This window comes from Malurus melanocephalus, unplaced genomic scaffold (assembly GCF_030028575.1).
Source record: "Malurus melanocephalus ecotype Western Australia unplaced genomic scaffold, MMel_1.1 scaffold_135, whole genome shotgun sequence".
NCBI classification, from domain to species: domain Eukaryota; kingdom Metazoa; phylum Chordata; class Aves; order Passeriformes; family Maluridae; genus Malurus; species Malurus melanocephalus.
This window is the reverse complement of record NW_026623367.1, coordinates 290,414-317,730: the sequence shown is the minus strand read 5'-3', so window position 1 is coordinate 317,730 and position 27,317 is coordinate 290,414. Positions and strand designations below refer to the sequence as shown.

General features: G+C 47.6%; 5 protein-coding genes across 5 annotated transcripts in view; 2 read left to right on the top strand and 3 right to left on the bottom strand.

Annotated features, from left to right (window-relative positions):
* Positions 1-256, bottom strand: part of CCDC13 (coiled-coil domain containing 13) — a 28,492-nt gene extending 28,236 nt beyond the window's left edge. Inside the window, exon 1 of the mRNA XM_057370855.1 lies at positions 216-256. The gene's annotated coding sequence lies outside the window, so the exon portion shown is untranslated. The remainder of the gene's footprint in view (positions 1-215) is intronic.
* A 248-nt stretch (positions 257-504) lies between these two features.
* On the bottom strand, positions 505-4,606 carry HIGD1A (HIG1 hypoxia inducible domain family member 1A). The gene is made up of 3 exons (XM_057370854.1): positions 4,291-4,606; positions 2,352-2,486; positions 505-1,496 (listed from the first exon to the last, which is right to left on the bottom strand). The coding sequence occupies exons 1-3, from the start codon at positions 4,391-4,393 to the stop codon at positions 1,447-1,449; spliced, it is 288 nt and encodes a 95-aa protein (XP_057226837.1). The 5' UTR covers positions 4,394-4,606; the 3' UTR covers positions 505-1,446.
* Positions 4,607-8,737: 4,131 nt separating this feature from the next.
* On the top strand, positions 8,738-15,623 carry ACKR2 (atypical chemokine receptor 2). The gene is given in 4 exon segments (XM_057370885.1): positions 8,738-8,747; positions 9,844-9,908; positions 10,480-10,537; positions 12,314-15,623. Coding segments are annotated over 4 exon segments (1,251 nt in total). The 3' UTR covers positions 13,432-15,623.
* A 73-nt stretch (positions 15,624-15,696) lies between these two features.
* On the top strand, positions 15,697-18,960 carry LOC130576304 (7-alpha-hydroxycholest-4-en-3-one 12-alpha-hydroxylase). The gene has a single exon (XM_057370853.1). The coding sequence runs from the start codon at positions 15,756-15,758 to the stop codon at positions 17,283-17,285; it is 1,530 nt and encodes a 509-aa protein (XP_057226836.1). The 5' UTR covers positions 15,697-15,755; the 3' UTR covers positions 17,286-18,960.
* A 1,049-nt stretch (positions 18,961-20,009) lies between these two features.
* The window catches only part of OBSCN (obscurin, cytoskeletal calmodulin and titin-interacting RhoGEF), a 159,905-nt gene continuing 152,597 nt past the window's right edge, over positions 20,010-27,317 (bottom strand). The window contains exons 106-112 of the mRNA XM_057370883.1: positions 25,498-25,668; positions 24,117-24,237; positions 23,020-23,259; positions 21,690-21,913; positions 21,163-21,238; positions 20,511-20,660; positions 20,010-20,381 (exon numbers count right to left, since the gene is read on the bottom strand). Of these exons, the coding sequence (XP_057226866.1) occupies positions 20,204-20,381; positions 20,511-20,660; positions 21,163-21,238; positions 21,690-21,913; positions 23,020-23,259; positions 24,117-24,237; positions 25,498-25,668 (1,160 nt within the window). The 3' untranslated portion in view covers positions 20,010-20,203. The remainder of the gene's footprint in view (positions 20,382-20,510; positions 20,661-21,162; positions 21,239-21,689; positions 21,914-23,019; positions 23,260-24,116; positions 24,238-25,497; positions 25,669-27,317) is intronic.

Genomic DNA, 27,317 nt, shown 5'->3' with positions numbered 1-27,317 from the left:
GCCGGAGGTGCGGCCCCGGCTGTCCCCGTTCCCTCCTGGGCAGCGGCGGGCCGGAGGAGCGGCCCCGGTTCCCCGTGCAGCCCCGCTCCCGGCCCGACGCGGTGCCCATGGCAACGGCAGCGCGCGCCCGGCCCCTCAGCGCAGCCGCCATCATGGCTCCCCCTCCTCCTCCCGTCCCCGCCATCCCCGGATCGCCGTTCCCGCAATGCCCGCACCAATGCCGGCCCCACAGGACAGGGAGCCGCTCCCTCTGCCCGCTCCGCGGTGGGAGGAGCGGGAGAAGGCGTGGGCGCCCCTCCCCATGTCCATCCGTGGGGGAACAGCCAAGGACAGCGGGGTGATGCTGGCTGGGAATAGAGGAGAGCAGCGGCTGGGAATTCCCTTTGCAGGAGCGCTGCACCCTCCTCAGGTGATTTTTATTCAGCTACAGCAGCTCCCGCCATCCCTCTGCAATGGGATGGGAGTACTCCCCAACAAATCCATAGGCAAACAGTTGTTACCTCCACTGCTCGCTTTTATTCGTATTTAATCACCCCCTGTCGTGTACCACAGGTCACAGCCAGGTGCAGTTTGTACCTTGTGCTATCTGTAACATCCGACACTGYCACCATGGAATGTCAGCTTTTTTACAAATTGCCTTTTATTTTCATGACTGCCGTTAGAGGTACATGGGGTTTAAACATAAAATAACTCACAGAGAAAGGTTTTAATACCTCAAAGGTGATGGGGGGCTTTTCGGACTTAAATGTTTTAAAATTTTCTATGGGGAACAATACTGCAGAAATCAGCTAGRTCATACACTTTAAAAACATTAAAACGCCAAATTAAGGTTTCGTTTCAACAATATGTATTTTAAATGTTACATTTAAATGTTACTCTGAAGAACACCGTAAATAAAGTTACAAAATATTATAATCCAAGAGTCTGATATAGCAAAAATAGGAAGCTTGTGTCTTCGTTAACAATGAATAAATATAACATTTAAATAGCTACAACATACTTATTTCATGCCTTAAATAAAAAGAAAATAATGTTTATATAGCTCTCAATATTTTAGAAGTCATTTAGTGCTACTGGAAGCTTCTAAATTACAAAGTTGGAGGCAGAGGATAGATAACAGAAGCCAGTTCAGACATCGTGGTTTTGGGACACACAGCAAAAGAAGTCACCGGTTTTAGGACTGAGTTGAAGAAGATAAAGGGATTGCACTCCACTAGACTCCCTAAAAACTGGGATGTGGTGGCATCAATCAGAGAGAAGCAGACCCCAATACCCACTCCCCCAGTGCACATTCTGAGGCTGCCAGGTTCAGCACAGTGTACCATACACAAAATAGGACAATTCTCTAATGCCATGTATTTTTTTTCCTGAAGAACCCCTCTATAGGACGTTTGGAGCTGCAGTACACAGGCCACCACCAGGACAGGGATTTCACACAGCTTCCCACTATTCCTTGGGCTTCACTATGTACTCCTTGTACATGGAATACAGCACGCCTGAAAGACAGAAATAAAAGCACAACTAAAGAATTGTGTTAAATAAGAAAAAAATGGGTTTAAAAATCTGAACAGTAAGAGAGATTCCCAGCAAGAGAAATAATGTCTCCCTTCTTCTTCAGCTGTAATTTTTTTAATAGCAGTGATGAACACTACAAAATTCTTCATATACCAAGAAACTAGGTGTGGAAATATACCATCTATCAAGAATGCAGATCCTGAGCTAATTGTAGTTTATTTTGTGGCCAAGACCAAGCTTTTCTTTTGTTCCTGCTGGGAATGCAGTATGGACAAACAGTGTTTCATGGGATGTACATTACACACATACACAGCTGCAATACCTACATGAGATCTGGGATGTACAGATCAGTGCAACAGTTTCCCTGGACATTCAGAGACTCAATTCCAGTCCTCAAAATACATATATACAACATATATATATATATATATATATATATATAAAAATAAATACATATAATACCATGGTCTACAAAAGCTGTAGACCTTCCAATGCATTAAATTCAGAAACAGCAGGACATTTACAAGAGGAAATATTAATGTCAGATGAATGCTTTCTATTTTCTGCCTCTAAGATGCAGGGATGCAGAACCTCACATTCCATGTCTAGACATAATCAAAACTGCTATTCTGAAATTAAATRCTTAAGTACATAAAATCAGATTACTCCAGAAAGGCTGATCAAGCACCAGTWAGGAGCACAGACATCCTGAAATAAATGTTCTGGATACTTCCACYCCGAGGCTATGCCATGTACACTACATTATCCACTGGGAGAGATGCAAGAGGCTCTCCAGAGTTTGCCACCCCTAAGGACAGATCCCATTCCATACATACCACASGTAAGGGCTCCCACAACGAAGCCCTGGGCTGCCACTCGCATGTGGATCAGGTGAAGGGACATTTTCATGTCACCTCTGTGCTTCAGCTTGTAGAGCCCGTAGGCAACCACAGCAGCAAAGCCAGCCATCCCTGCAAGGCAAGGAGAGCATCCTTCTGAGTGGAGATCCAGGGCATCAGGATGTGTGCAGGGACCCACCTAAATGAAATAGCCTGGGAATCACTGAACTGTTTAGGTTGGAAAAGACCCTTAAGATCATTGAGTCCAACCATTCCCCCACAAGTGCCAATGCTGCCACTAAACCATGTCCCCAAGTGTCACATCTCTACAGTTTTTCAATCYCACYRGGGATGGTGATTCCACCACTGCCCTGGACAGCTTCTGCCATGACTGGATAGACTTTCCTTGAAGAAATTTTTCCTAATATCCAATCAAAACCTCCCCTGGCACAACTTGAGGCCATTCTCTCTCATCCTGAAACAAGAATGTTCTGGTCTAATCCCTCTGGTTTTGTGTAGTGGTAAATCCTGGCCCATCTCCTGGTTTCACTCAAGTCACCTCATTCAATGCACAGGTCAGTGCAAGGAAGAGCCAGAGATTCCTACCAGCATTAAAATACCAAAGGAGAAGCTTAAGGTGACTGACAGATAGATTTCAGACAGAACCTGGGCACCCCTTTCCTGGATGGACACACTCACGACCCCCTCTTGGCTGCTGCTCAGACTCTCAGTGTGTGGATGCTCCCTAACATAACCACTGGCCTGCTGCTGTTGCTGGTTTGGGTGTGGTCACATTTGGCAAGTGCCACGAGGACCGGACAAGTCATATGTTATTGAGGGAAGCTCCACCAGGTCTCTTTCCCAGGGCCAGAATTCACTGATAGTCCTTCAGTGGAGCAAAGAGCCTCAGCTTTACCAGCTACTATACAATGATGCTCTCACAGAATGCACAGCAGCAATGCACAAACTTTTCCAATTCAATCCATTTCACTCCATTTTTAGGATTATTTACACAGTTCAAAGGTGGCTGCCAAGTTTTAAGTGCTGTGTGTATTTTAATGACCAGAACACAGGCAGTTTGTCTCCCTGAGCCAGAGCATTACCAGTGCCAGCAGGAAGCTGTAAACACTTAATTCACGTGGCACCTTCATTAAATASCAATTAAGAATTTTAGGGCCTTCAACCCAGCTCTGACACAGGTCAAAAGTGAATTCTGCCAATCTGCTTTGGGGAACTGGAACTCACAGAGTTCACAGGACTCTGAGCAAGGTGGAGACAAAGTCCTGTGACCACGGAACCAGTGACGGAAATGTGCTGGCAAACACTTGGAACAGCTCACCCTGACTGACCCCGCTGCTCTCCATTTAAGGTGGCTGCAAATCAAAACGTGTCTCATGTCACACAAAAGCTGATCCCCGCTCYCTCCTCAGAGCTTTTTGGGGGTCTCAGCAGAGAGGTGAGAACTCTAACAACTTCCTCAAGCTGGGGTAACATAAAAACTATTAAAAAATGCCTTTTAAATCTAGTGATGCCAGCAGACAGGTGAAACATTAACCAAACAGGCTGTAGTTTAAATCATTTTCATTTGTATTTTGACAGTTTTTAAGCCATTTTGTAGTGGTCACATAATTCCCAGGAACTGTGTTCCAGAACAGCTGCACAACGCATTCTTTAACCACCTGACAGGATCACCCAAACATGTTTGYTAACCTCACCTAAAAAGTCTTTTAGGGATTGTTGGTTTGGCTTTTTTTTCTTATACTTGTAGGTTCTGAGTTTTTTATTTGACAGACCTCAGCAATTTACCTCTTCCTTGTAGGGCAAATATTATGGGGAAGTTATTTCTAAGTAATYTCCTGTTCACAGGARAAAGGTGACCAGTGACGTTRTTCACCACATTGATTGTGCAAACACACTTCCCCATCTTTAAACTCACCGACGGGCACAAACGGCGTCTCCTTAAATTTTCTGATCAGCTTCGACGTCTGGCTGGTGTCTGTCTCATACTCAGGGAACACAGATTCCTGGCTRGGTGACATGGTGGCTGTGAAGACAAAGAGCCTCCGTTCAGGTTTTGGAAAACCCCAGGTTAAGGGAATCTTTAAGAAAAGAAATCCCTTGTGTAATCCACCAGTCACAAATATCCGGGTAGTGAGACACTACCTGGATACATAGAGATACACAAGAACCATGGACAGATGATTTAATTCAAGTGAAGCCTTGGGTAACAGGATTGCTGCTTGCCAGGAGAGGTAAGAACATGACAAAATCAAAAGTAGGGAAGCAATATATTTTTGCCATCTGTTTTCACACTATTACAGATCCCAGTGACCCCTCCATRCTCACAGGCAGCCACAGAAAGCTTTGGTCACTGCCTCCCTTTCCTTTTAGGAATTCCATGCCTCACCACTCAGCTTTTGCAGGCTGTTCCTTTATGGCAGCTCTGACCTCAGCAAAGTTCACTTCTCCCCTCTTGTTCCCTGCCAAGAGCCRCAGCCACAGCATTGTGGCTGGGAGGCACGAGCCACTGCACAAGGTCAGCCCTGCCTGGCAGATCCTCAGTCACTACAGYCTATCCCACCTCAATATAATTCCAAATTCCTGAGGGAGAACACAGGGATGGAAAAATGCCCACGCTGAGGAGCTGGAGCAAATCCTGAAGCCCTCAATAGGGGCAGACTCATGTGGGAACATCAGGAGGAGAAATCATGCACAGGAAAATAGAGAGCAGCAGAAGGGCTCCACTCCCAGAACCATCATCACCAAACCAGTGAGACCAACCTCCAACACTTCCCAGCTTTTTTTGCTGGGAATGACCCGGATTACACCACGACCTGTTCCTTCCTAAATGCTCAGCATAAGCATCACTCAGTTATTGACAATTTCTGCCAGCGACACCACAGAAGGCCCCTGCTAGAAAAATCTCTACTGTTATTGTTCAGTTTTGCCACCAATTACAAAACACAGCTCGAGGACACATGGAAAAACTCCAAGCTCAGAATAAATCAAGAGGAATTCCATTAAGCAGGGGTCAGTAACCATAGGCAAGAGACTTCTCACAGGTGGCTGTGCTCCCTGGTTACGCAGCATTTCATGCACACCCATGTGAGCAGACTGACTGGTTTTAAGCTGAAAGCACAAACCATTTCCGCTGCAAGGCCAAAGGATTTGGTCTCTCTGRGCCTACAACAACCACCCCTATCTGCTAATGTAAATTATAATTTGAGTCTGACTCATTCAGAGAAAGAAACAGGAGCTCCCTGTCAGTCAGAGAGGAGGAGACAGCCAAAGGTGAGATTTATATAAGAAAATTATATTAAAAGTGAAACAATTCATCCAACCACGAGAAGTTTCTGTGACCTTCAGCTCAGACCCAGATGGGCACAGGGCAGACGAAACTGGGTGAAATACACGGCCCAACTGCCCTGACGTTACTGACACTGAACAGGGAGATTAAGACACTTGTGTGAGAGGTGTCACCCACAGGGGACACTGAGGGAGGACTATGGGTGGCAAAGTGACAGGTCTCAGCATCCCTCCCGGCAAGGGGGAAGCGTTGGGTACCCCCAGGCTGCCTAGCTTCACATGGGGATCCTTCCTCACGCCAGCCCCAAGCACCTTCACTGCACTCCGGGCCTTCTGCCCTATTCCGGGCCTTCTGCCCGACTCCAGCCATGGGTCCCCGCACCCCACATGGGGCCTCTGCCCCACTCCAGYCCCAGGCACTTCACCCCACATGGGAAGCCGTCCCCGCTCCAGCCCCAGGCACCGTCACCCCCCTCCAGAACTGYGGATGTGTCCCCGGCTGTGCCGCGAGTCCCGCCCGCCCCAGGCCCGGCTCTCACCGCRCTGATCCCACACCGGCCGGCGTCTGCCGCTCTCGGTCCCGCCCCCGCCTCTTATTGGCAGCTTCCGCCCCGCCCCTCCGCCAGGACCACAACTCCCAGCGTGCCGCGCGCCCGCGCGCCAATCGACAGCCAATCCAAAGCGCGGCCACGGACACCGCTTCCTTATACGGGAGCGGGGGCGGGGCGGGAGGTGACGTCATCGCGCGGCGCTCCGCATTGCGGCGGGGCGGTGGTGGCGCAGGGCGGGCGGCAGGGGGCGCTCTGGAGCCCTGCCCTCCCTCACGGGCCCCGCGCGCTGGCGGTACCGAGAGCAGAGCGGCGGCCGGAGCCTGCCTTAGCCACAAAATCGATGTTTGCCATCGGCTGCAGCGTGGAAAAACAGCCACTGGTGGCTTGTGCTGCTTGTCTGCTTTTCGCTTCAAAAACTTCTCATGTTGTCACACTATGATGTGGAGAGAGAGAGAGAGTGGGCAGAACCATGGAGTGTCAGGACAAGGCTGAGGATTTTTAAATGAGAAGTGGAGGGCTTAGCTTAGATATTGGGAAGAAATTGTTCCTTGTCGGGCTGGTGAGGCCCTGGCACAGGGTGCCCAGAGAAGCTGTGGCTGCCCCTGGATCCCTGGAAGTGTCCAGGGCCAGGTYGGACAGGGCTTGGAGCAGCCTGGGACAGTGGAAGTGTCCCTGCCAGTGCACGGGGTGGGATGTGTGTGGAAAATCCTGCTGGGAAAAGCCAGTGTCCATAAAGAAGACAGAGGACTCCTGCAACTTTATTCGAAGAGAGTCCACTGGGATATTATCTCCCCCATGCGATTTCTCTCTCGAGGTTTTGGAAGGTGCAGCCTCCGTTTATCCCRAACTCCCAGTCGCACGTTGCCCTCTTCCTTTCCCCATTGCTGAGGTACCAGGAAGGTATGGCCTTCCAGAGTCACCCATCACATATTCCCCCTTAAACATGTCATTTACCCCCAAAGTAACAAAGTAACAAAGTTCAGAAACTCGATCTTGTGCGACACCATTTGTCTGGTTCAGGAGCTGAACTGTCTGAGCTCTGCAACAAAAATGTGGTTTGAAGTTAACAGAGACATGAAGAGCCATTTCAAAGCCATTCACAGCCATCCCCTCACCCAYGGAATTATTTGCAAAGACATGGGCACACAGCTTCCCTATCAGATGGGATGGTCTTTAAGGTCSCTTCCAACCCAAACCATTTGGGAATTTTGTGAAAGTTGGGCTCTGACTTTATCCTTTGCTGAAGGGCTTCCACCTGGTGTCACAGCATCATAGAATGATGTTGGGTTGGAAGAGACCTTGATAGGGAAGCTGCGTGCCAATGTCGCTATAAACAATTCCATGGGTGAGGGGATGGCTGTGAACAGCTTTGAAATGGCTCTTAATGTCTCTCCCCACTTCAAGGCGCAAATTTGTGACAGAACTCAGACAGTTCAGCTCCTGAACCAGACAAATGGGGTCGCACAAGCCCAAGTTTCTGAACTTTGGGGGAAAAGGACAGGTTCAAGGGGGAATATGTGGTGGTGACTTGGGAAGGCTGTACCTTCCTGGTACCTCAGCAATAGGGAAAGGAAGAAGGCACYGTGCGGCCGGGAGTTTGGGATAAAAGGAGGCTGCACTTTCCAAAACCTTGAAAGAGAAAACCCTGCTGGTGAGTGCCCCARTGGGCTCTCTGCCTTTATTCGAATAAAGTCACAGGACTCCTCTGTCTCCTTTATGGACACTGGCTTTTCCTAGCATTTTCCGTACATCACAGACTATGATTTCCCAAATTTCAGCTTTCATGCAGAGCGCACTTTACCCCCGCCATGTGCCAGAATTTTGGTGCCCAAAGACAACCTAGAAATTGTTCCTGACTTAAAATGTACTTTGGAGGAGGAAGAAAAATCCACTGAGATCCCAAARATGCTTAAAACCTTCTCCTAAACCTGAGAGCTGCTCATCAGAGCAAAACAGCAAAGATWAATCCTTTTGTCTCTAAGCCCAGTGCTCCTGTGCGGTTTTTGTGCCTCCCCATCTTCGAGCTGGGAGAAGGCAGAGCTGCTGCTCCTGCAGTGTCACTGCCACCAAAACACAGCATTTTGGGTGATGCAAAATAAAGTGGCTCAGACAAGCGCTGCATCTGTCTAAATGTGCTTCCCATTACCCCTAATCTGGTTACCATAATTGCCAAAGCCATTAGGGCTCTGCAGTCTGAAAGGAAACAAAAAAAATCTATGCAATTACCAGCTCCCAAATTGAGTTAAAATCTTGTAATAAATTACAGTGAAGGCCACTTTCTCCAGTGACTCTCAGAGGCACATTTAATTCCCTGCTTCAGGGCAGAAACTCAATTAAAAACAAAAACTTATTTCATTTTAATTGCYGGCCTAATGAAACCTCTGTCACCTGCAGCTTTCCCGTGTATGTGTCCGGTGTCTCAGCTCTACAAGTGGCTTCTTGCTTTCTGCTAATGTGTGTCTTGCATATATATATTTCTTTTAGGGTGTATTTTAAATGCAGCAGGAGCAGCTGATGGTGGCAAACATGGAAATGGGTAAAATAAACGTAAATTTCTTTCTGTGAATCCACCTACCCCAGGGCAGGTTGGATATGGAGCTGTGGCCATCGCTCCTGCTCTGCTCTCCTGTTTTTACCAGGGTGGTTTGGGGTGTTTGAAACACCCCAGGAGTGGCACAGGGAAAGCCTTGGCACAGCCAGGGTGTTCCCAAGGCCCTGTTTATTGGTGAGGTGAGGAAACAAGCAGGAATGTGACCACTCACCACTGGTGATGCCGAAAACTCCTCCAACAAACCACTTCCTCAGAAACACCTTTGACAGAGGCCATTTCTGYTCTTGCAGGGGATGAGGATCCTCCAGCACCCAGATGGCACATGGATTGTTCAGATTCCCTGGAAAACACTCAGATTTTTACAGCAGGGTCTCAGCTCTGGAAGCCTCTCAGTGMAGAATCCAGGCAAATCCAATCCTTAATATCCTTCTGTTCGGCAATGCCAGATGTTTCCATTAATTAAAGCCTGTAGAAAGCAAGCAACAAGAGGGACCTTGTTGCCAGATCTGGGACTGGGATACAGCAAACCCAGAAACAAAAGTGAAAAAGAAACAAGGGAGAGATTGCTCWGGGAGGAGACGGAGTGGAGAAAAGAGAAGGATCAAGGTGGACCGGGGAAAGCTTGCATGGAAAAATGGAGAGAGGGGTGAAAGAAACTGGTTATCTTTAGGTGAGTGACTGCTCTGTGTGCTTGTCTGACACATCCCAGAATAACCTAATTCAAGCTATTTTGTGGGTGTTCCCACCCAGCCAGTGCGTGCAGGGTGTTGCTGGTCCCAGTGGCTCTGGCTGTCCCCGGTTTGGTGCCTGATTTCTGCTCTCCAGAGTATAATGTGCTCCTTTAGGAGTGGTGCTGGATCCCTGTGGTACTCRTGGCAAAGGGCACTGAAGTCCTGAAGTGGCAAATTCTGGCTCTGGGTGCTGGCAACAATTTAAAGGTGCTGTAGAGGAGTGTGTGCTTGGACAGAGGGGTGGAGGTAATTCCTCCAATGCTGTCAGCGATGAGAAACACCAGGAAAAGCAAAACAAAACCAGGGAGGTTATAGTGATACCACATTTCCTGCCTATGCACTTACACAAGTGAAAGAAGTTCCTAAAAGCCTGATTTGAGCCTCTGGCAGAATGGAAACAGAAGAAGCAGCTCCTGTAAGTGCCTTTTATGCTTCTTGCTTGTACATGCAGCTGCACAAGAAACCTGGCAAAGTTCTCTCTTGTTTTTGAAAGGTAGCCAGTTTGGGATTGGGCTTCATTTCTGAGCTCAGTCCTCTCATGCACTCTGAGCTATGGGATAGGGATGTGGATGCCAGTGCTGGGCTGATGTGGAGGGAGAAAGATGTGGCAGAGGGATTAAAGGTATCTCAGTGAGCTGGAAGAGACCCAGAAATGCAAATTTTGGGGATGGCTTGTCCTGATGTGGGTGCAGGGAGTGTGAGGGGAAGGTGTTCAGGAGTCTCATTGGGTGCTGTGATCAGCAGGGTGGGCAGCTTTGGTTTCATATCGAAGTCACAGCTGAGGGTGAATTTCCTCCACAATATGATACAGAAAGGAAATTAAGAAAACTTAATTTCTAGAGAAGTCTTTTTGTGACACTTTCCCATGGCAGATCCCTGCTCTCCCACTGCTCTGTCTGAAGTRCCCTGCAGGACTTGCCAAAGAACTGTGAGACAGCACGAAAACATTTCAGTCCGGCTCAAATCCATTTTTCTTTCCCTTTCAGCTGCCTGGAACTGCCTGGAATGGATATTTAAGCAATTTTAGTCATGGGATCACAGYGGGTATGTCCAGAGCTTCACCCCTTCCAGCTGCACACCCGCAGGCATCTCAGCACCCCACTCTGAGTCTGGGGTGCTTTCCTTAACCCCTGTGGGATGGAGGGGCTTCGTTTTCCTGGGTGCTTGCGGGGAGGGAGCTATCCGTAAAGGTTGCAGAGCCACAATGGGAATGTGCCCTTCTTGAGATGCACAGCACAACCAGGGACCAACAGCTTCACATTCTCATTTCTGAGTGGCTGCAGATCTCTGTAGGAAGAAACAGAACCTCGAGGAGAGACACAGCCAGGCTTGTTTGGGCTTGCTGGAAAATGGGCCCCAGGGAAAAGATGGGCAGCTTTGGCCACAGCTGAAAAAATGGGTGGTTTAGGGGTGGAGAGATATTTACACAATTTTTTGCAAAACTGTTTTTTGTTTCACTGTCAGAGCCTAAAGATTAACCTTGATTTTTAAACTCCYCATTAACCTTCATGATGCCAATGGCACCAGGCAGATCCTATCTCCCACTGTGTGAAATGGGCTCCTCAGGGACAGCTTTTTTCCTGAAAATCAGATTCCAAAAGTAGGAGGATCCCAACTCACCATTTCCTGAAATCTGGGCTGCAGCTGTCTAAACATTCACGCCCACAGTTYCAGGGAGTGACCACTGCAGGAGTTGTCTCATTCCTTGTCTCATGCAGAATTTATTCCAATAAAGTTCTTCCAGCTAATTCTCTCCTGGTAACCATAATTCAGGACTGGATTCTGGTACTTACAGATCCTCAGCTTGGATKAGTCTTTGAGCAGCCTGGTCTAGTGGAAGGTGTCCCTGCCCATGKCAGGAGGGTTGGAACAAGAYRGTCTTTGAGGTTCCTTCCAAAACAAACCATTCTGGRATTCTATTMATTCTCTRTTTYCCATTTACTTAWGYCTTTWACAAAAATCTGTGTCTTGGCATCCTGTCGCTGGCATAGAGAGGGGGTCAGTGTTTTACCAGAAGCAGGGAGATGTTCAGCATTTCCTTTCTGGGAACAGCCCCACTGACATACAGGTGCTGGTGGCAGGTTCTGCTTCACCAAGAATTGAGATGCCACTTTCTCAGAAGTGACCCAGGTGAATATAAGCAGCTCACAGTGAGATATGGTGGTGGATTTCCCGTAATTAGGAGCAGAAATTTCACTAAAAGCTTGTGGTGGTGTCAGGAGGAAGTAGTGACTTATGAGAGGAAGCCATACTCATGACAAAAACATTTTCAAGTTTTATGTGTCAGTGTAAGAAAAGCAGGATTAATTTGGGGTTTTGATTTGGTTTTTCAATATGTATGTATAGACAGCTGTCCCTATATTTAAGCAGAGGCCAAAGGGTTCAGGACATAAGATACTCATCCCGAAAGTGGCAGAAATTTAAACCTGTGAAATTCCAGTACCTGAAGGGAGCCTACAAGAAAGACAAAGAGGGGCTTTGTACAAGAGCGTGGTGTGACAGGACAAGGGGGAATGGCTTTAAGCTGAAAGAGGATAGGTTTGGATTAAATATTAGGAGGAAGTTCTTTGCTGTGAGGCCCTGGCACAGGGTGCCCAGAGAAACTGACCTGTCCCTGGAAGTGCCCAAGGCCAGGTTGGACAGAGCTTGGAGCAACCTGGGATAGTGGACCCCCCATGGCAGGGGGTTGGAACAAGATGATCTTTGAGGTCCCTTCCAAAACAAACTATTCTGGTATTCCGTAAACAAAAGAAATGTGATGTGATGCTTGTTTCCTCTGTGCATTGGAACAACACTTTGATCCCTTTCTCTTGCTTCTAGGCAGTCACTGGTCAAACACRACCTCAAGGGTGACAGCAACATCCACAGACACATGGCTGGATGCTRCCAATTCAAGTGAGTACCCGTACGAATACCTGGATGAGGAGGATTATGGGCACTTTGGCCTCTGYACCAAAGAGGAGGTGCTCTCCTTCAGCAGGGTGTTCCTGCCATCATTTTACACTGTGATTTTCCTGGTCGGCATGGCTGGGAATGGCCTCCTATTTACTGTCCTCCTCATGTACATCAAGAAAAAAAAGAAGATGACTGAGCTGTATCTGCTGAACCTGGTGGTTTCTGACTTCTTCCTGCTACTGACCCTTCCTTTCTGGGCTCTGTACATTTCTCAGTGGGTCACCTGGGACATCTTGTGCCCGGTCCTAAATGCCATGTACACTCTGAACTTCTACAGTGGCATCTTCTTTGTGAGCTGCATGAGCCTGGACATGTATCTGCAGATCGTTCATGCTTGTTCTCCTCACAGCTCCACGGTATGGAGRAATACCATCCTTGTCTTGTTGGTGATGTGGATCCTTTCCATAGCTCTCTCCATTCCTGATGGCCTCTTCACCCACACAAGGCAAATCCACAACAAAACCATCATGTGCAMTCAGGATTATGGCCAGGAACACTTATTTTGGAAAGTTGTCTTTCGGGTGATTCAAAACATCCTGGGATTCCTTTTCCCTTTCCTCTTCATGACTTTCTGCTACTCCCGCATCGCCTGTGTTCTCAGCACATCACAGATACCTGGCTCCAGCAGAGCTCTCTSCTTAGTCCTTACCCTGGTGGGGGTCTTCTTTGTCCTGTGGTGCCCTTACAAYGTTGTCCTCATCCTCCACTCCCTGCAGGATGCTGGTGTGATCAGGAGCTGTGAAAGCAGTAGGAAACTGGACTATGCCCTGCAGATCACAGAGAGCTTATCCTTTGTGCACTGYTGTCTCAACCCCTTGCTCTATGCTTTTGTGAAGAAACGATTCAGGGCGTATTTGTGGAAGATCCCTCAGACCATTTTCAGRAGAGGCACCTTCTTTTCCATCCAGGACTCCCAGACAAGCCCATCTTGCAGCAGATACGCAGCTGAGATAGAAATGTGGAGCATCACAAATGCAWCATAAATATTTACATTGTTTACATTATGTGTGTGCCCTCTATGCTCTATTTTACTGGTCCYGCCCATGATGGAGTTGGCATGAGCCCATGGAATTGTGTAAGCAGATAGTTCATCCTAGCAACAGCCTCGGGATGAGGACTTTCCATACTGGGATTGAAAAATACATGTGGGACTTGTTTCTGTTGCAAGTGGAATTATTACGAAAGGATTGTCCTGGATTCTGGAGTATGTGAGGCATTGACAAATAAAGGAGCAGGTTATCTTGATGCTGTGCCTTAAAAAATGCAAACTGAAACTTGAGAAAAAATTCTCATCCTCCCTGGTGTGGGCGGGTGAATGGATTTCCATGCTCATCCAAGAGGCCTGGAGCACAGCCATGGGGTGGCTTTGCTTCTCCTGGCTCTTACCCTCTGCCAGGTAGGTGAGAAGAGCCAGGTGATTTAACTCATAAATTATCTATTTTCTTGTTTTTATCCTGGGATAATCTCGTTTTCTACCAGGAGAGACAACAGGAAGGACTGGGCACCTTTAAGCTGAGCTGTTCTCTGTTATGRAGAGCTGTGCCACACTCAGGTCTGCTGAACAGGGACCTGTGACTTTCCAAGGGACAGAGACATTAGAGATCAGTTTGATCATCAACTGATTTGAGACCACTTTGGTCAGAACAAAGTTCAAACCAGTGGGAAAGGGRAAAAAAGTGGGCTCAGCAGAACAGTGGTGGAGGTATTTGCCTTCCAAATATCCAGCTTCAKGAGACAAAAAACATTCCCGGATAACATCTGTAACATAAATATTGGCTTTGCAACACCACAGAGTAAGAGCTTGGCCTGARCAGAAGAGCACAGAGAGCTGTTGACCAATTCTTATTACCCAGTGCAGCTTTGAAGTCAAGTTTGCTGACTTTTATTTAAAGGTATTACTCACCCCAAATGCTCCTGAACTTTAAATGCTCCCTTTCCATCCTGAAAAACCTATTAAGCCTGGGAGTTGCCTAGAATTGTACAAATAAASTTACTAATTTAAGAGAAAGCACTCATCACCTTAATTTTATTGCTACATAAGGTTACAGGACTAAGAAGGCTTTGAGATGATCTAGAAAGATGGATTTCTTTTTAGTGCTGTTATTTTTCTTCTCATCATTGCTACAGCATGTTTCCAAAATGGTAAGGTTCGGAGCTTTCCTTAAAAAAACAAAGCCAAAATAAATATTTAGCTGATGCTATGATGTGGCCTTCACTCCATGGGTCAGGTCACTGGAGAGAACGTGGAAAGAGACAGCAGGAAAGCAAAAAAGCTGGGAAGCAAAAAAGAAGATGAAGATTGTGATCCCAGCCAGAGGAAGACTCTTGGGACTGTGGAAAACTTTTGATGAGATGCTCAGGAGAAGGACAAAGGTGGAGGAAATAGAGGGGGATTAATGTCACTCTTTATCCTGTGTGCCTGGAGAGGTCCAGGCACCAGCAGCTGGAACAGGCTGTGGTGACAGTCTGGGTAGATCAGGGTGGCAGCACCCAGAGGAGCAGTCCCAGGTGGGACACAAGGTCTCTGGCATTGTCCCCAAACCCCATCTGGAGAGAGGGGAGCTGGGGAGATTGACAAGCAGAAGGGACAGTGGATGAAGCAGGTCTGTAGTCCCTGTGGGCACTGCTCTCCAGCTGGGGACTGGGAGGGATATTTGAAGGCTCTGGACTCATTTGGTGCCAAGTGAAGGCAGTGACTCGAGCTCTCCTTATGGGGAAGCTCAGCTGCTTTGCTTTGCACTCAGAGCAGGTGCACTTACACTTGTCCAGGTAAAGCATTCCTGGATAGTGGGTATTGTGGAGAACACCCAAATGTCAGAGCCCTTTCCTTCTCTTGGTTTTTGAGACCAGATTGGCTCAGCTGTGACCCCCTTCCCTTGGTCCTGTGCTCATTTCTGTAACATTTCCCACATTCACTCTGTTTCATTTTTTCAGCTTGCATCCATAGCTTGGTCCTAAAGGCAGAAATCACAGAGTGGAATTCTCTGAACATTTTCCTTACAAAAAATGGGCTTCTCAAATGCATGCACACTAGAGAAGGGAATTTGTCTCATACCAAAACCCACTCCSCTAACACAATATGGGTACTCCAATGAGATTACAACATACCTGCCACCTTAAAAATCTCTGTTCACCCAGTGACAAGTTTACACCTGAGCGCATTGCAGGGTAAGGCAAACACTTGCTGCCAATGAGGACAGAGGTTGTGAGCTCTGCATCTGCCTATCAGCTGCTGGGTGGGAATGAAATGCACATTCCCGCCCCAACCTGTCTCTAGTCCCAGCTCCCGGACGGGCACAGAACTCTCATGGAGCTCTGGGTGATTCTCCTCTGTACCTTGGTGTCATCGCTGCTCGGTGGGCTCTATGTCCTGGGGGTGTTTCGGAGACGGAGACCCAATGAGCCGCCCCTGGACAAAGGTACCATTCCCTGGCTGGGCCACTTGCTGGAATTCAGGAAGGACAGCTCTGAGTTTCTCAAAAGGATGCAGAGGAAACATGGGGATGTTTTCACAGTGCTGATYGGTGGCTATTATTTCACCTTTGTGATGGATCCTTTCTGCTTTGGTGCCATCGTGAAGGAATCGCGATCTAAACTGGACTTTACTACTTCTGCAACTCAGCTGGTYGTGCAGGTTTTTGGCTACAAGCCCATCAAAGCCACTCATAGCATAGTTCATGCATCAAGCACGAAGCACCTGATGGGAGATGGACTCACTGCTCTCACACAAGCCACCATGGAGAGCTTTCGGAAACTGATGCTTTTCAGCCTGAGCTCGGGAGACAAGCGAGTGTGGAAGGAGGAAAACCTCTTCCACTACTGCTACAACATCATTTTCAGAGCAGGGTACCTGGCTCTGTATGGCACTGAGCCAGCCCGAGGGGCAGGGAGCGAGGAGAAAGCTGAAGAGCAGGATTGCCTCCACTCCAACCAGATCTTCCATGAGTTTCGGAAGTAYGACCGCCTCTTCCCTCGTCTGGCCTTTGCTATGTTGCCTCCCAAGGACAAAAGAGAAGCTGAGAGGCTGAAGAGGCACTTCTGGAACGTGCTGTCTGTGAAGAAAGTCTGGCAGAAGGACAACATCAGTGACTGGATAAGTGATCAAGACCAACTTCTGGCAGARAATGGTGTCCCCGAGTACATGCGGGATCGTTTCATGTTCATGCTCCTCTGGGCAGCCCAAGGAAACACGGGCCCAACTGCCTTCTGGCTCCTCTTGTATCTGCTGAAGCATCCAGAGGCTCTKAAGGCTGTGAGAGATGAGGTGGATAAAGTCTTGAGGGAGAGTGGGCAGGAAGTGAAGGCAGGGAGCCCCCCAATTACCATCACTAGGGACATGCTGAGCCGGACTCCTCTGCTGGATGGTGCTCTGGAGGAGACCCTGAGGTTGGTGGCAGCGCCAATGCTGACCAGAGCTGTCCTCGAAGACACCAGCCTGAGGACAAGCAGTGGGACAGAGTTCAYGCTTCGCAAGGGGGACAGGTTGGCTCTGTTCCCCCACATCTCCGTGCACATGAATCCAGAAATCCACGAGGARCCTCACAAATTTAAGTACGACCGTTTCGTAAACCCAGACGGCACCAAGAAAGATTTCTACAGAAATGGAAAGAAGGTGAAATTTGTCAACATGCCTTGGGGGGCGGGAGTTTCCACCTGTCCCGGGCGATTCTTCGCTTCAGCTGAGATGAAACTGTTTGTGTTCTTGATGCTGAGTCACTATGACCTGGAGCTGGTCAATGAGGAGGAGGAGATCCCAGCCATAGACATCAGCCGCTGGGGATTCGGGACGATGCAGCCYGTCCGTGACGTTCGCTTCAGATACCGGCCATGCTTTTAAATTGGGGAGTCCTGCTGGTGTTTGGTGTTACCTGTGGGACAAACTGCCTGATCCCGTGGTTATCAGATCTGTGCACTGCCAACGCTGATATGATCTTGTTTGCTTCATGTTTRTCATGGCTTCAGCTTTTACCTCCTTCACGTGTGCTGCTGCTCTGTTGTTGTTATAGAAGTTAATCTGCACAGAGAGACAGAATGTGCCCTGCCAGGCTGCTCCCAGCCCCATCCCCATGGCCATCAACCTATTGAAAGCCCAGAGGAGCGCAGGGCCATGTTGGCAGGTGGGAACCCAAACTAAGGGTTTCCAAGGAGTAAGTATTTTGTCCAGGTCCCTCCCAGGGCTGTCCCRGCAGAGCCATCAGCCCCACCATCCCAGCATGACACCCATGGAGATGTGTCATCGGAAACAGCCCTCTGGATCACCACCTGGGATAAGGGGGATTGTGTCAAGGCAGGGGAGAGATCCTATTGTGTGTAGGGGAAGAGCATTTTAGAATTGTTCAGGTCTTATAGTATGGTGTTTTGGGGAGGAACCAAAGGGGGATGAAGGATGGATTTAGGTGATTTGGGGAGGAAAATTGAGATGTAATGGGATGAAAAAGGCTGGTTAGATGCAAATAGGTGTCTGGTCACACTCTGCACCTGATCATTTATTTTCCATATGAAATATCATTAGCAGGATGGCATCAGCTTGTGGTGACCCCTGGAAGGTCRGAGAGCAGCAAATAGCCTCTCCAGAGATGTAAGAATTTCCTTGGGATTTTCAAATTGTCTTGCCTATGGTCCCCTTCTTGTATTTGATGAAGCCCCCAAGGGGAGCAACCTCAATCCCTTATRGGCTACAGTCCCTGTGACCTTATAGCCCTCAAATATATATTTTATCTGCTGCATCAAAGCAGGGTAAAACTTTGCTCTACAAGCTCTACTTTATTTTATTACCCTTCAATAATTAGGCTCTGCCCACTTCCTTACCGAAGTTAATTCCTGGCCTTTCCTGCATGGAGAAAAGTGGATTCATTTTCATGCTGACACTAACCTTGGACCTTGGAGATTATTTATGATYGAGGAATGAAACTCAAACATTTTCACATATATCCAAACAGCAGATCCMGATTCTGCTTTGTTTTGCAAAGGGCAGGGTGATGCTGCAACTGTATGGTGAGGGCAAACTATCCAATCCTGCCAGACCAATCGGTAGTCCTGACCTCATGGTGGTGGTGGGAATTTAGGCAGAAACTATCAAGCAGTTGTGGCAGAACCAAGGAAAACAAAAACTACCTGTAAGTAGTCACAGTCAGTGACTGTGACAGTTAATATTTCCCTTAGCAATTCYAGCACCTTTTCACTCCTTCCACACTCCATCTACAGCTCTCACSTACCTTTTTGTCACCCATGGATTCATTCCTCTAAAGCCCTTCTCACATTCTGGCCAGTGCAAGCTCCAAATCATGCCCAGGAATGCCTTGGGATAGCTGGGCAGCTTAGAGCCATCCTCACATCACTCCAAGGCTCTACGAAAAGGATTTTTCCGTGTTGATGTCTTGCATGGAAGTTGTTCCCTTCTTATATACAGTATATATTGGTTATCACTTGTAAGGACCCCAGGTCAGAGTTGGGGAGTGAGGGATGTGTGCTACTCAAATATCGAATGGGTTTGGGGAAGGGATATATTAAAAATAATTACAATAATTCAGCAGAAAAATCTGGCTTTACTTGCTTGTCAGAATGATTTATTTAACCAAACAGTATTGAGTCTATGAAAGACCTCAGACATGCTGAAATGYATGCAATTGTGAGAAGCAAAAAAAAGTCATATATGGAAGAGTATGAGAGCTCCAAAAGAGTTAATCTGCAATTAAGTGTTATGTTTAGATGGGTTTTTCCCTGGCACTGAGCTTTCCGTTCCAGCAAGAGCACCAGGAAGAGCAACGAACCAGCCTGTGCCAACAAAAAACCTGACTGGATTTGTAGAAGTTAAATTGGACAGAATCCAGAGTCTTGAAAGGTTTCCTGGGGGGACAGTGCAGTGTCTGTCACCCCAGAGAACTGAGCATGGAGTCTGGCCCTAAGCCCTTGGGTTTCTCTCCTGTGGCACACAGTGAAGATAATTTCACTTCAACATTCCAAGTTTTACAATCTGTGGAGTCRGTGCCTGCTCTCCAGAGCACAGGGAAAGCTCCTCTGCTCTCAGTCACAATTCCTGCTCTGCATGCCCAGCAAGGGAAGGAGTCACAATGCTCCATCCTTCAGGTTTGGAACAATATGGGTAAAACTTGTTGGGAAAGAGCATCCGTGGATAAACAGCTTCACTTCTAGTATTGAACTGTAATGCATTCTAGTATTGAACTGACTTCCTGTTCTCCTTCCTCTAAACACAGCCAGGCACAGCTCTGAGAAAGCCTCCAAAAACTGAGGGAACCAACATATACATCAATCACTGCAGAGAAACTCAAAGGAGCACTGAGGTTATGAGTGCAAAGCAATGACACAGCCAACACCATCCTTTGCAGAGGAAAGCAGGGTTTGAAGGTAAAGAGGAACGTGACATTTCAAAATTAAAACATGCAGCCTTTGCTGGGGACACTGCTGTCACATCTTCGGGTAGATGTGTCCCTGCTCCCCAGGGAAGCGCAGCTCAGCTTCAAAGTGGGAAAGTCTCTCAGTGGTACAACATCTGCATGTGATATGGTCATTGTTGGGGTTCCTGCCTTCAGTGTCCAGTGGCCCAGTCGCTCCTGAGTCACACTTACACAGAAACAGCCCCAGGTAGGCAGGACACACGGATGAAACWATGAGGCTGGGCAGAGAGCAGCTCCCCCAGCTCAGCTGCTGCACAGCAGCTTGGCAGGAGGGTTTGGGACCCAACACTCCGTGTAGAAGGGCACAGGGAGGCAATTCACGCCTGTCACCACATCCACATCACTGTGCAATCATGAGGCCATACTTGGAGCACAGCAGGCCCCTCTTCTTTTCCCGTTCCATGAGGAAATTCCTCAGTTTGGTGGTGGGGAAGGTGACCAGTGCCTGCTGCCTGTTGTCCAAACCTGTCTCCTGGAGCCAYGGGCTCTGAAGGCACTCGGAGGCTGACGGCCTTCCCCTAGGACAGACAAAGGTGAGGGGTCAGTTAGGGGTCCGTGCTGGGTGAGGATGCTCCTTGCAAATGGAGAGAAGGGGCAAAATCCAGGATCTGCTCCAGCTGTGCTGCTGGGAGGACACAGCATCTTACCAAGGGTTTGCACACAGAGTGCTCTGCAGGAAGGACACGGCTCCCCCGGAGAGACCCGCGTAGCACCGCGTGAGCTTCAGTTTCCCCTTCCTGGCTGTTCTCAGGAACTCACAGGGTGCATCGGAGCTGATGGGGTAGTTGGCACTCAACCTGCCCCAGAGGAAGAGAATTGATAACATGAACCTGCCTCCAGCTGTGGGACTCCCAGCACAAGTAGGATGTGGAGCTGTTGGAGCGAGTCCAGAGGAGGCCAACAGGGTGAGCAGAGAGATGGAGCACCTCTGCTGTGAGGAAAAGCTGGGAGAGTTGGGATTGCTCATCCTGCAGAAGAGAATGCTCCAGGGAGACCTTAGAGTCCATTCCAGTACATAAAGGGGCTCCAAGAGAGCTGGAGAGGGACTTGGATGAGGGCTTGTAGTTGCAGGTCAAGGGTGAAAGGTTTTAAATTAAAAGAGGATAGCTGTAGATTAGATATTGGGAAGAGACTCTTCCCTTTGAGGGCAGTGAGGCCCTGGCACAGGTTGCCCATCCATCCCCTCCATCTCACAGCTTCCCATGACACTGCCAAGGAGAGGGGGCACAGCTGACATTAACTCTCTGAAATTGTGATTTGAAAGCCACTCATAGGGCAGGGAACAATCAACTGACTCACATGATGAAGGCTGTGATTCCAACGGACCAGATATCAGTCTGGGGAAGGGCTCCTTGCTCTGTCAGCAGTTCTGGAGCTGAAAAAGCAAACTGATGTGAGCCAAGCTCCTCTCCAACACACTGAGAGCAGCACAAAAGCAGTGCATTCTTTCATKCTTTGCTGCCTTCCCAAGAGTGAAGAGGGGCAGCTCCTGGGACAGGGAGCTGGTTGGGGTGGGACATCCATGTGGATGCTGATTGCAGTGAAACCATAAGAACCTCTGGCCAGATGGGCAGCAGTGCTTTATCCCTGGATAAATGGACACATRGATGCCTGCCAGAGTGCTGGTAGTGTGAGCTCTGTCCCCTGTGGTCCCCAGTGGGACACAGTGGGACAGCTGTCACCACTCACTGCTCCCATAAGCTCATACTGTCACTGGAGAGCAGCACCTGGAAGGCTTTTCTTGCTGCCTTGACCAATGTTTGTGCCTTTCTGTTTATCACAGACTGCAGATGAGCCCCAACTCATTGTGACTGAGCTCTACTCACCCATGGTTTCGACRTAGTCCGAACATTTGTCCATGGTAATAAATTTGTCTGGTGTGTAGAACTGTGCATTCCCAAAATCCAGGAGTTTCAGCAGGTTGGGCTCGGTGATGATCATGTTCTCAGACCTGAGATCCAGGTGCAGGATGTTGTGTGCATGGAGGTATTCGGTGGCACTGAGGATCTGCCACAGGTAGTCTCGGACCTCCACCTCTGAGTAGGATGTCCTGGTGGGAGAAAGGGGATAGAAAACAGAGGTGTCCTCTCTGCATGCCCAAAAATGCCTTTTTACACCTACTGTCACCCTCCCCTGTGTGTCTGATCCCATCAGACTCATGAGAGTCAAGAAGAAACAACTCTGTTTCAGCAAATCTGCTGTGTGTGGAGAGGYTGGTCCATTCTGTGAGTCCATTTTACAGGTGCAAGAAGTTCAGGATGTTGTAGTGTTGCCTTGATGGCTAGTTTTTAATAATGACACAGATATGGTTAAGGGGATAAAAGGGTTTTACCTTGGTATTTGGGATCCTAGGTCACAATTTGATGGCAGAATGCACACCCATGTATAGCACAGATASAAGTTTTATAGATTTCAGGAATTAGCATATTTATCTAGGATTCCCCAATAAGAAACTTCACAAATGCAGKAATGYCTTCTTATTCTAATGAATCCCACCCTCCGGATGAGGCCAGAACAYAGTTTACACAATATGTTCCAGAGAGAAGGCTTCACTCAAGGCTAGAGCTTTGGGTTTAAGATACCACAGGGCACACTGACCCCTTCCTCAGGATGTTTGGTCTCTCTGCCCAGCAGAACCCCTACACTAAGATGGAATATSAGGCTGTAGGAATTACCAGTATGCAGCCTAAGGGGTACAGGAGGACGTATAGAGGGTACAAAAAGTGTAAAAAGGAAAAGCAAAAATCATCAGGCATCAGTTAGAGCTGAAATAGAGAAAGCAGATTTGATGCCAACCATTCCCTCTCTTTTAACCACAGGATTTCAGCAGATCCATTTTCTGCCACTGTGAGAAATAATGAATCTTCCTGACCCACAGTCACCTCCTCCATGTTATGGGAGATGGGGTTTCATATCCACCCCTGTGAGCTGCTTTTGACATCCTAACCAGGTGGCCCTGAATTGTCCCCCTGTAGGGAACTCAAGTAATTTTTTAAACTCACAAGAAGGTGCAGAACAAACGCTTTACAAATCCTGTGTGCACTGACAGCACGCTGGAACAGATGGAGAGGGATGATCCAGTTTGTCAGGAGAAAGCAACAGGTGTTTTCCTCCCAACACTATCCCTGACTGAAAAACCCTTCCCCCTGTACTTACCGTAATGCCAAGGAGTGGAGCAGCTCTGGCCCCACACACATCTCCTGGATCAGCACCAAGTGCCTGGGGCTGACRTAGGCTCCCTTCAGCTGGGCTATGTTTGTGTGGTGAAGCTTCCTCAGCACCTGGTACTCCAGGAGCACAGCCTGCTTGTCCTCTTGCCAGTAAGGGATGATTTTAGCAGCCAAAGCCTTGCCGCTCACCTTCTCCCGGCACTGCCGGACAATGCTGAATCGGCCCCTGGTACAAAGGGACACAAAGGCACGTTAAACTTCTCTGCTGCTCCTGGAAGAGCCAGAGGAGCTTCTGTTCTTTAAAACCACCAGGATCCCATGCTGTGTTTTTCATCTGTCCCTGATAGGGAGTTATTGCATCTATTGTCACAGTTTGCACATCCTCCTGTGTCTTTAAACTGTACTTTAAATTACAGGAGTGAGAGCTTAACTTCTCTGGAAAGAGAGGAGAGAGCAAGAGAACTACTGCTGGCAGCAGAAGTCAGTGTCTCTCTTCTGGGCAGAGAAAGTTGAGTCCAAACACCCTGACTGAAACGGTGGCTGCAAAGGTTGATGCAGCAAGGACAGGAAGCTTGGTTAGCCCTGAGCTCACTTCATGGTAAATCAAGTGGCTGCCCTGCTGTCCAGCACATCTGTTGTGACAGGACAAGGGGTGTTGGTTTTAAACAAAAAGAGGGTGGATTTAGACTAGATATGAGGAAGAAGGTTTTTTACAGTAAGGGTGGTAAAATAACATAGGCTTGAACATTTCCAGGGGCAGCCACAGATTCTCTGGGTAATCTGTGCCGAGGCCTGACCACACTCACAGGGAAGTATTTTTCCCTAATATCTAACATAAACCTACTCTTTTTCAGTTTGAARCCATCCCCTTGTCCTGTTACTACATCCCCTTAAATAAAGTCCCTGTCCATTTTTCTTGTAGGCTCCTTTCAGTTCTTGGAAGGTCACAGTAAGGTCACCCCCGAAGCTTCTCTTCTCCAGGCGGAACAATCCCAATTTTCTCAACCTTTCCTCACAGGAGAGCTGCTCCATCACATGTGTGATTTCCCTGTGGGTTACTGAGAGCTCAGTTGGATTCTCTACCTTTTGATCTCGGTTTGGAAGGCGTAGGTCTGGTAGGATGGGAAGGGCTCAGGAGGTGTGATCATTTCACTTTCCTCTTCAGAGGCAGCTGATGGGAACTCCTGCGTGGCAGCACGAAGCTCTGGAGGAAAAAAAAGGGACAGGGGTTACATGGGAACACAGCTCTGTGTGGGARCTGGAGCCTCTCTGCATCCCCTGCTCTCTGTGAACAACACAAGGGTGACAGCAGGACTTTCTCCAGGTGCTCTTTGTGCCTGCCTCTCAGCTGTGGCACCCAGTGCTATTGTAATGCAACAGATTCTGCTCTGTCCACCCAGAAAGTTCCTGGTTTGGCCATTCCTGACAGAATGAGATGGATTCTATGTTGTGTGCTGTGATATCGAACATCTCAGATGATGTTTCTCATCTTCCCACAGAACAATTCCTCAGGGCATGGCAAAAAACTGATGAGAAATTGGAAATATCTTGTGGCTGGATATTTCAGGGCAGCAGCTGGAACTTATTGCTCTGATTCTGGCGTGAGTGTGTCCAAGCACTCCCTGAAACACTAAAGCATCCCTTTAAATCATCTGTTTGGAAATGCTGGACAACAGATATGATAACAAATCCTGAGAAAAGGGAAAGCAAAGGACTTGGGGTGACTTAAAAATATCTTTGTGAACTGATTTTTACAGAGCAATCCTCTCCATTGGGAGGAAATTCCAGCTAGACCATTCTTCTGTTTCTTCACAGAAAGGACACTTCCTTTGCTACAAGGCTATATTTGCTGTGGGGTTATGGATCTCTTAATTTTAAAAACATGTGAGTCGTACAGAGTAGTCCAACAGGTGAAAAAAATAGTAAATTGAGCTTTCTTTACTTCAGAGACAAAATACAGCTGGAAAATTCACCATTGATGTACAATAATTCCCAATGGAAAACACGAGAATAGAGAAATTAACAAACAGATTTAGGATTAATCCATAATAGAAGCAAGTTCAGAGTTTTCTCCAGTGCCAGATTTGTATCAATAGAAAAATACCTACAATAACACATTTATTGTACAAGACCCATTTCCTCATAATCTCAAATCAAAACYATGTCTTAAATAGATAATCTACAGTCCCCAGACTTTTGTTTTATTATATATATTTTATCATATATGTTTACATATTGTTAGTATTTACAAAATGTTACCATTTTATTGGGGGTTTTAATATTTTTATACCTATTTCCCTGTGTCCAGAATTAGAAAATAATTGAATTTTAGATGCAAAAGCCCTGAACAGCCCTGAGCCGATTCCTAAGTGGAACTGACTCACTTGCTCTTGACTTCTGGGCCCAGATCTTGCAGTGTTTTGATGCAAGAAAGCCCCAAAGCTTTCTTGATATTTGATCTTACCCATCTGATCCTTCCCAGTCATTTTCACTTTGGCAGAGGGGTCGCTGTAGGGGCCCATCCCTGCCTTGCTGGTGCAGGCTGTCCTGAAGTGGTAGACRAAGCCCTGGGGGAGATTTCTGGCGTAGTAGCAGCAGTCAGTGAGGTCAGAAGCAAGAGTTGTCCACTCCCCATCTTCACCAAGAGAAGAGAGAAAAGAGATCAGGACTCATTTAGGGTGGTTACAATGCATTGGAGGTTTTTTGAGTTTGGGGTTTTGCTGTGGGATTTTTTTCACCCAGTTTTACTTCTGTGCTGGGAATAAGGAGAAATCAACTTCCCATGGCTAACTTTTGTGCTGTACCTGAGCTATTCTCCTCTAAAATCAGCTGGTTTATATCAATTAATTCCAAGTTGTGCCAGTATTGTTCCAGAGGAGTGGTGAAACTTTTTTCTCTTTATCTAATTCCTACCACCAAACTCTACTGGAAATATACATCAAGAACTCCAAACAAAAGGCGAATCACTTTTTTTTGGTTTTTTTTTTTTTTTCCTTTTGACCCTGTCTTGAATTCAGTTGAGATCATGAGGTGCAGGATTCCTGGACAGAACCATCTGCTAACACCATCCCGGCAAACCCAGTGTTTGAAATGTGGGCAGTTTTACTCAACTTTTGTGAAACTCAGATGGTTTCTCATGGAACTGGAATTGTAGGTATGTTCTGGACTTGTTATTCATGGGATTAAGTTAGGAAGGAGAAAATCTTCCACAAATTTTTAATGACCATTCATTCCACACAATGCTGTGTCCCATATTTTGCTGCTGTGCTCAAGGCTGAGCTCAAATCCCTGCAAGTGCCTGGGATTAAAACCATCCTTCCATTCAAATATGTTCTGCCAGACAGCCTGAAACCATTGCAGCAATTCCCCACCCAAACCCAAGGTATCAATGACTTTGCAGGGTACTGGTTGAATTGGGGTTTGTGTTTCTGTAAAAAGGTGGAGATGCATCTTAAAAATAGGGGRAAAGATCTGCAGAAGCAGCATACAAAACCCTATTGTCAAATAATGGATAAATCAAGGAATTTATTCCTGATTGTCTTAATCCTCCTGTGTTCAGGAGAGCAGGACTTTCCATGTTCCTGCCGAATACACAGAATACCCTAGAAGACTGTAGATGCTGTTTTCCTTTTTTTTCCCTAATTGGAAGAACTTGTGTTTGTATCTTCCCCAGAATCTCTCCTCCAGTTGTGTCAAAATGAGTAACAATAAAGAAGGTTGTGTTGGAGGAAAAGTGACTCCCACCAGCTCCAGAGGAAAAAGGCAGAAAGCTGCTGCCCACGCTCATGCTAATCCAGAAAGGAGTGTTTGTTTGTTTGTTTGTTTGGAGAATTAAGTGAAGGAACAGCAAGCAGCTGAATCCARAGGGCTGTGTTTGTGTGACTGCAGCAGGGATTGCTATCAAACATCACATTCATAATAACAACAGCAAAGCAGTCCCGAGAGACAGAGCAGCCTCGGGGGATTTGATTCAAAGTTTTTGGAACTTAACAGGAAAACATTCACTTTTGACAAGGGCAGACAGTGACAGGACAAATGGGAACAGCTTCAAACTGTAAGAGGAGAGATTTAGATGCCAGGAAGAATTTATTTGCTCAGAGGGTGGGGAGGCCCTGGCACAGGGTGCCCAGAGCAGCTGTGGCTGCCCCTGGATCCCTGGCAGTGTCCAAGGCCAGGCTGGACAGGGCTTGGAGCACCCTGGGATAGTGGAAGGTGTCCCTCCCATGGCAGAGGGTAGAACGAGATGATTTAAGGTCCCTTCCATTCCATGATTGGATGATCCAC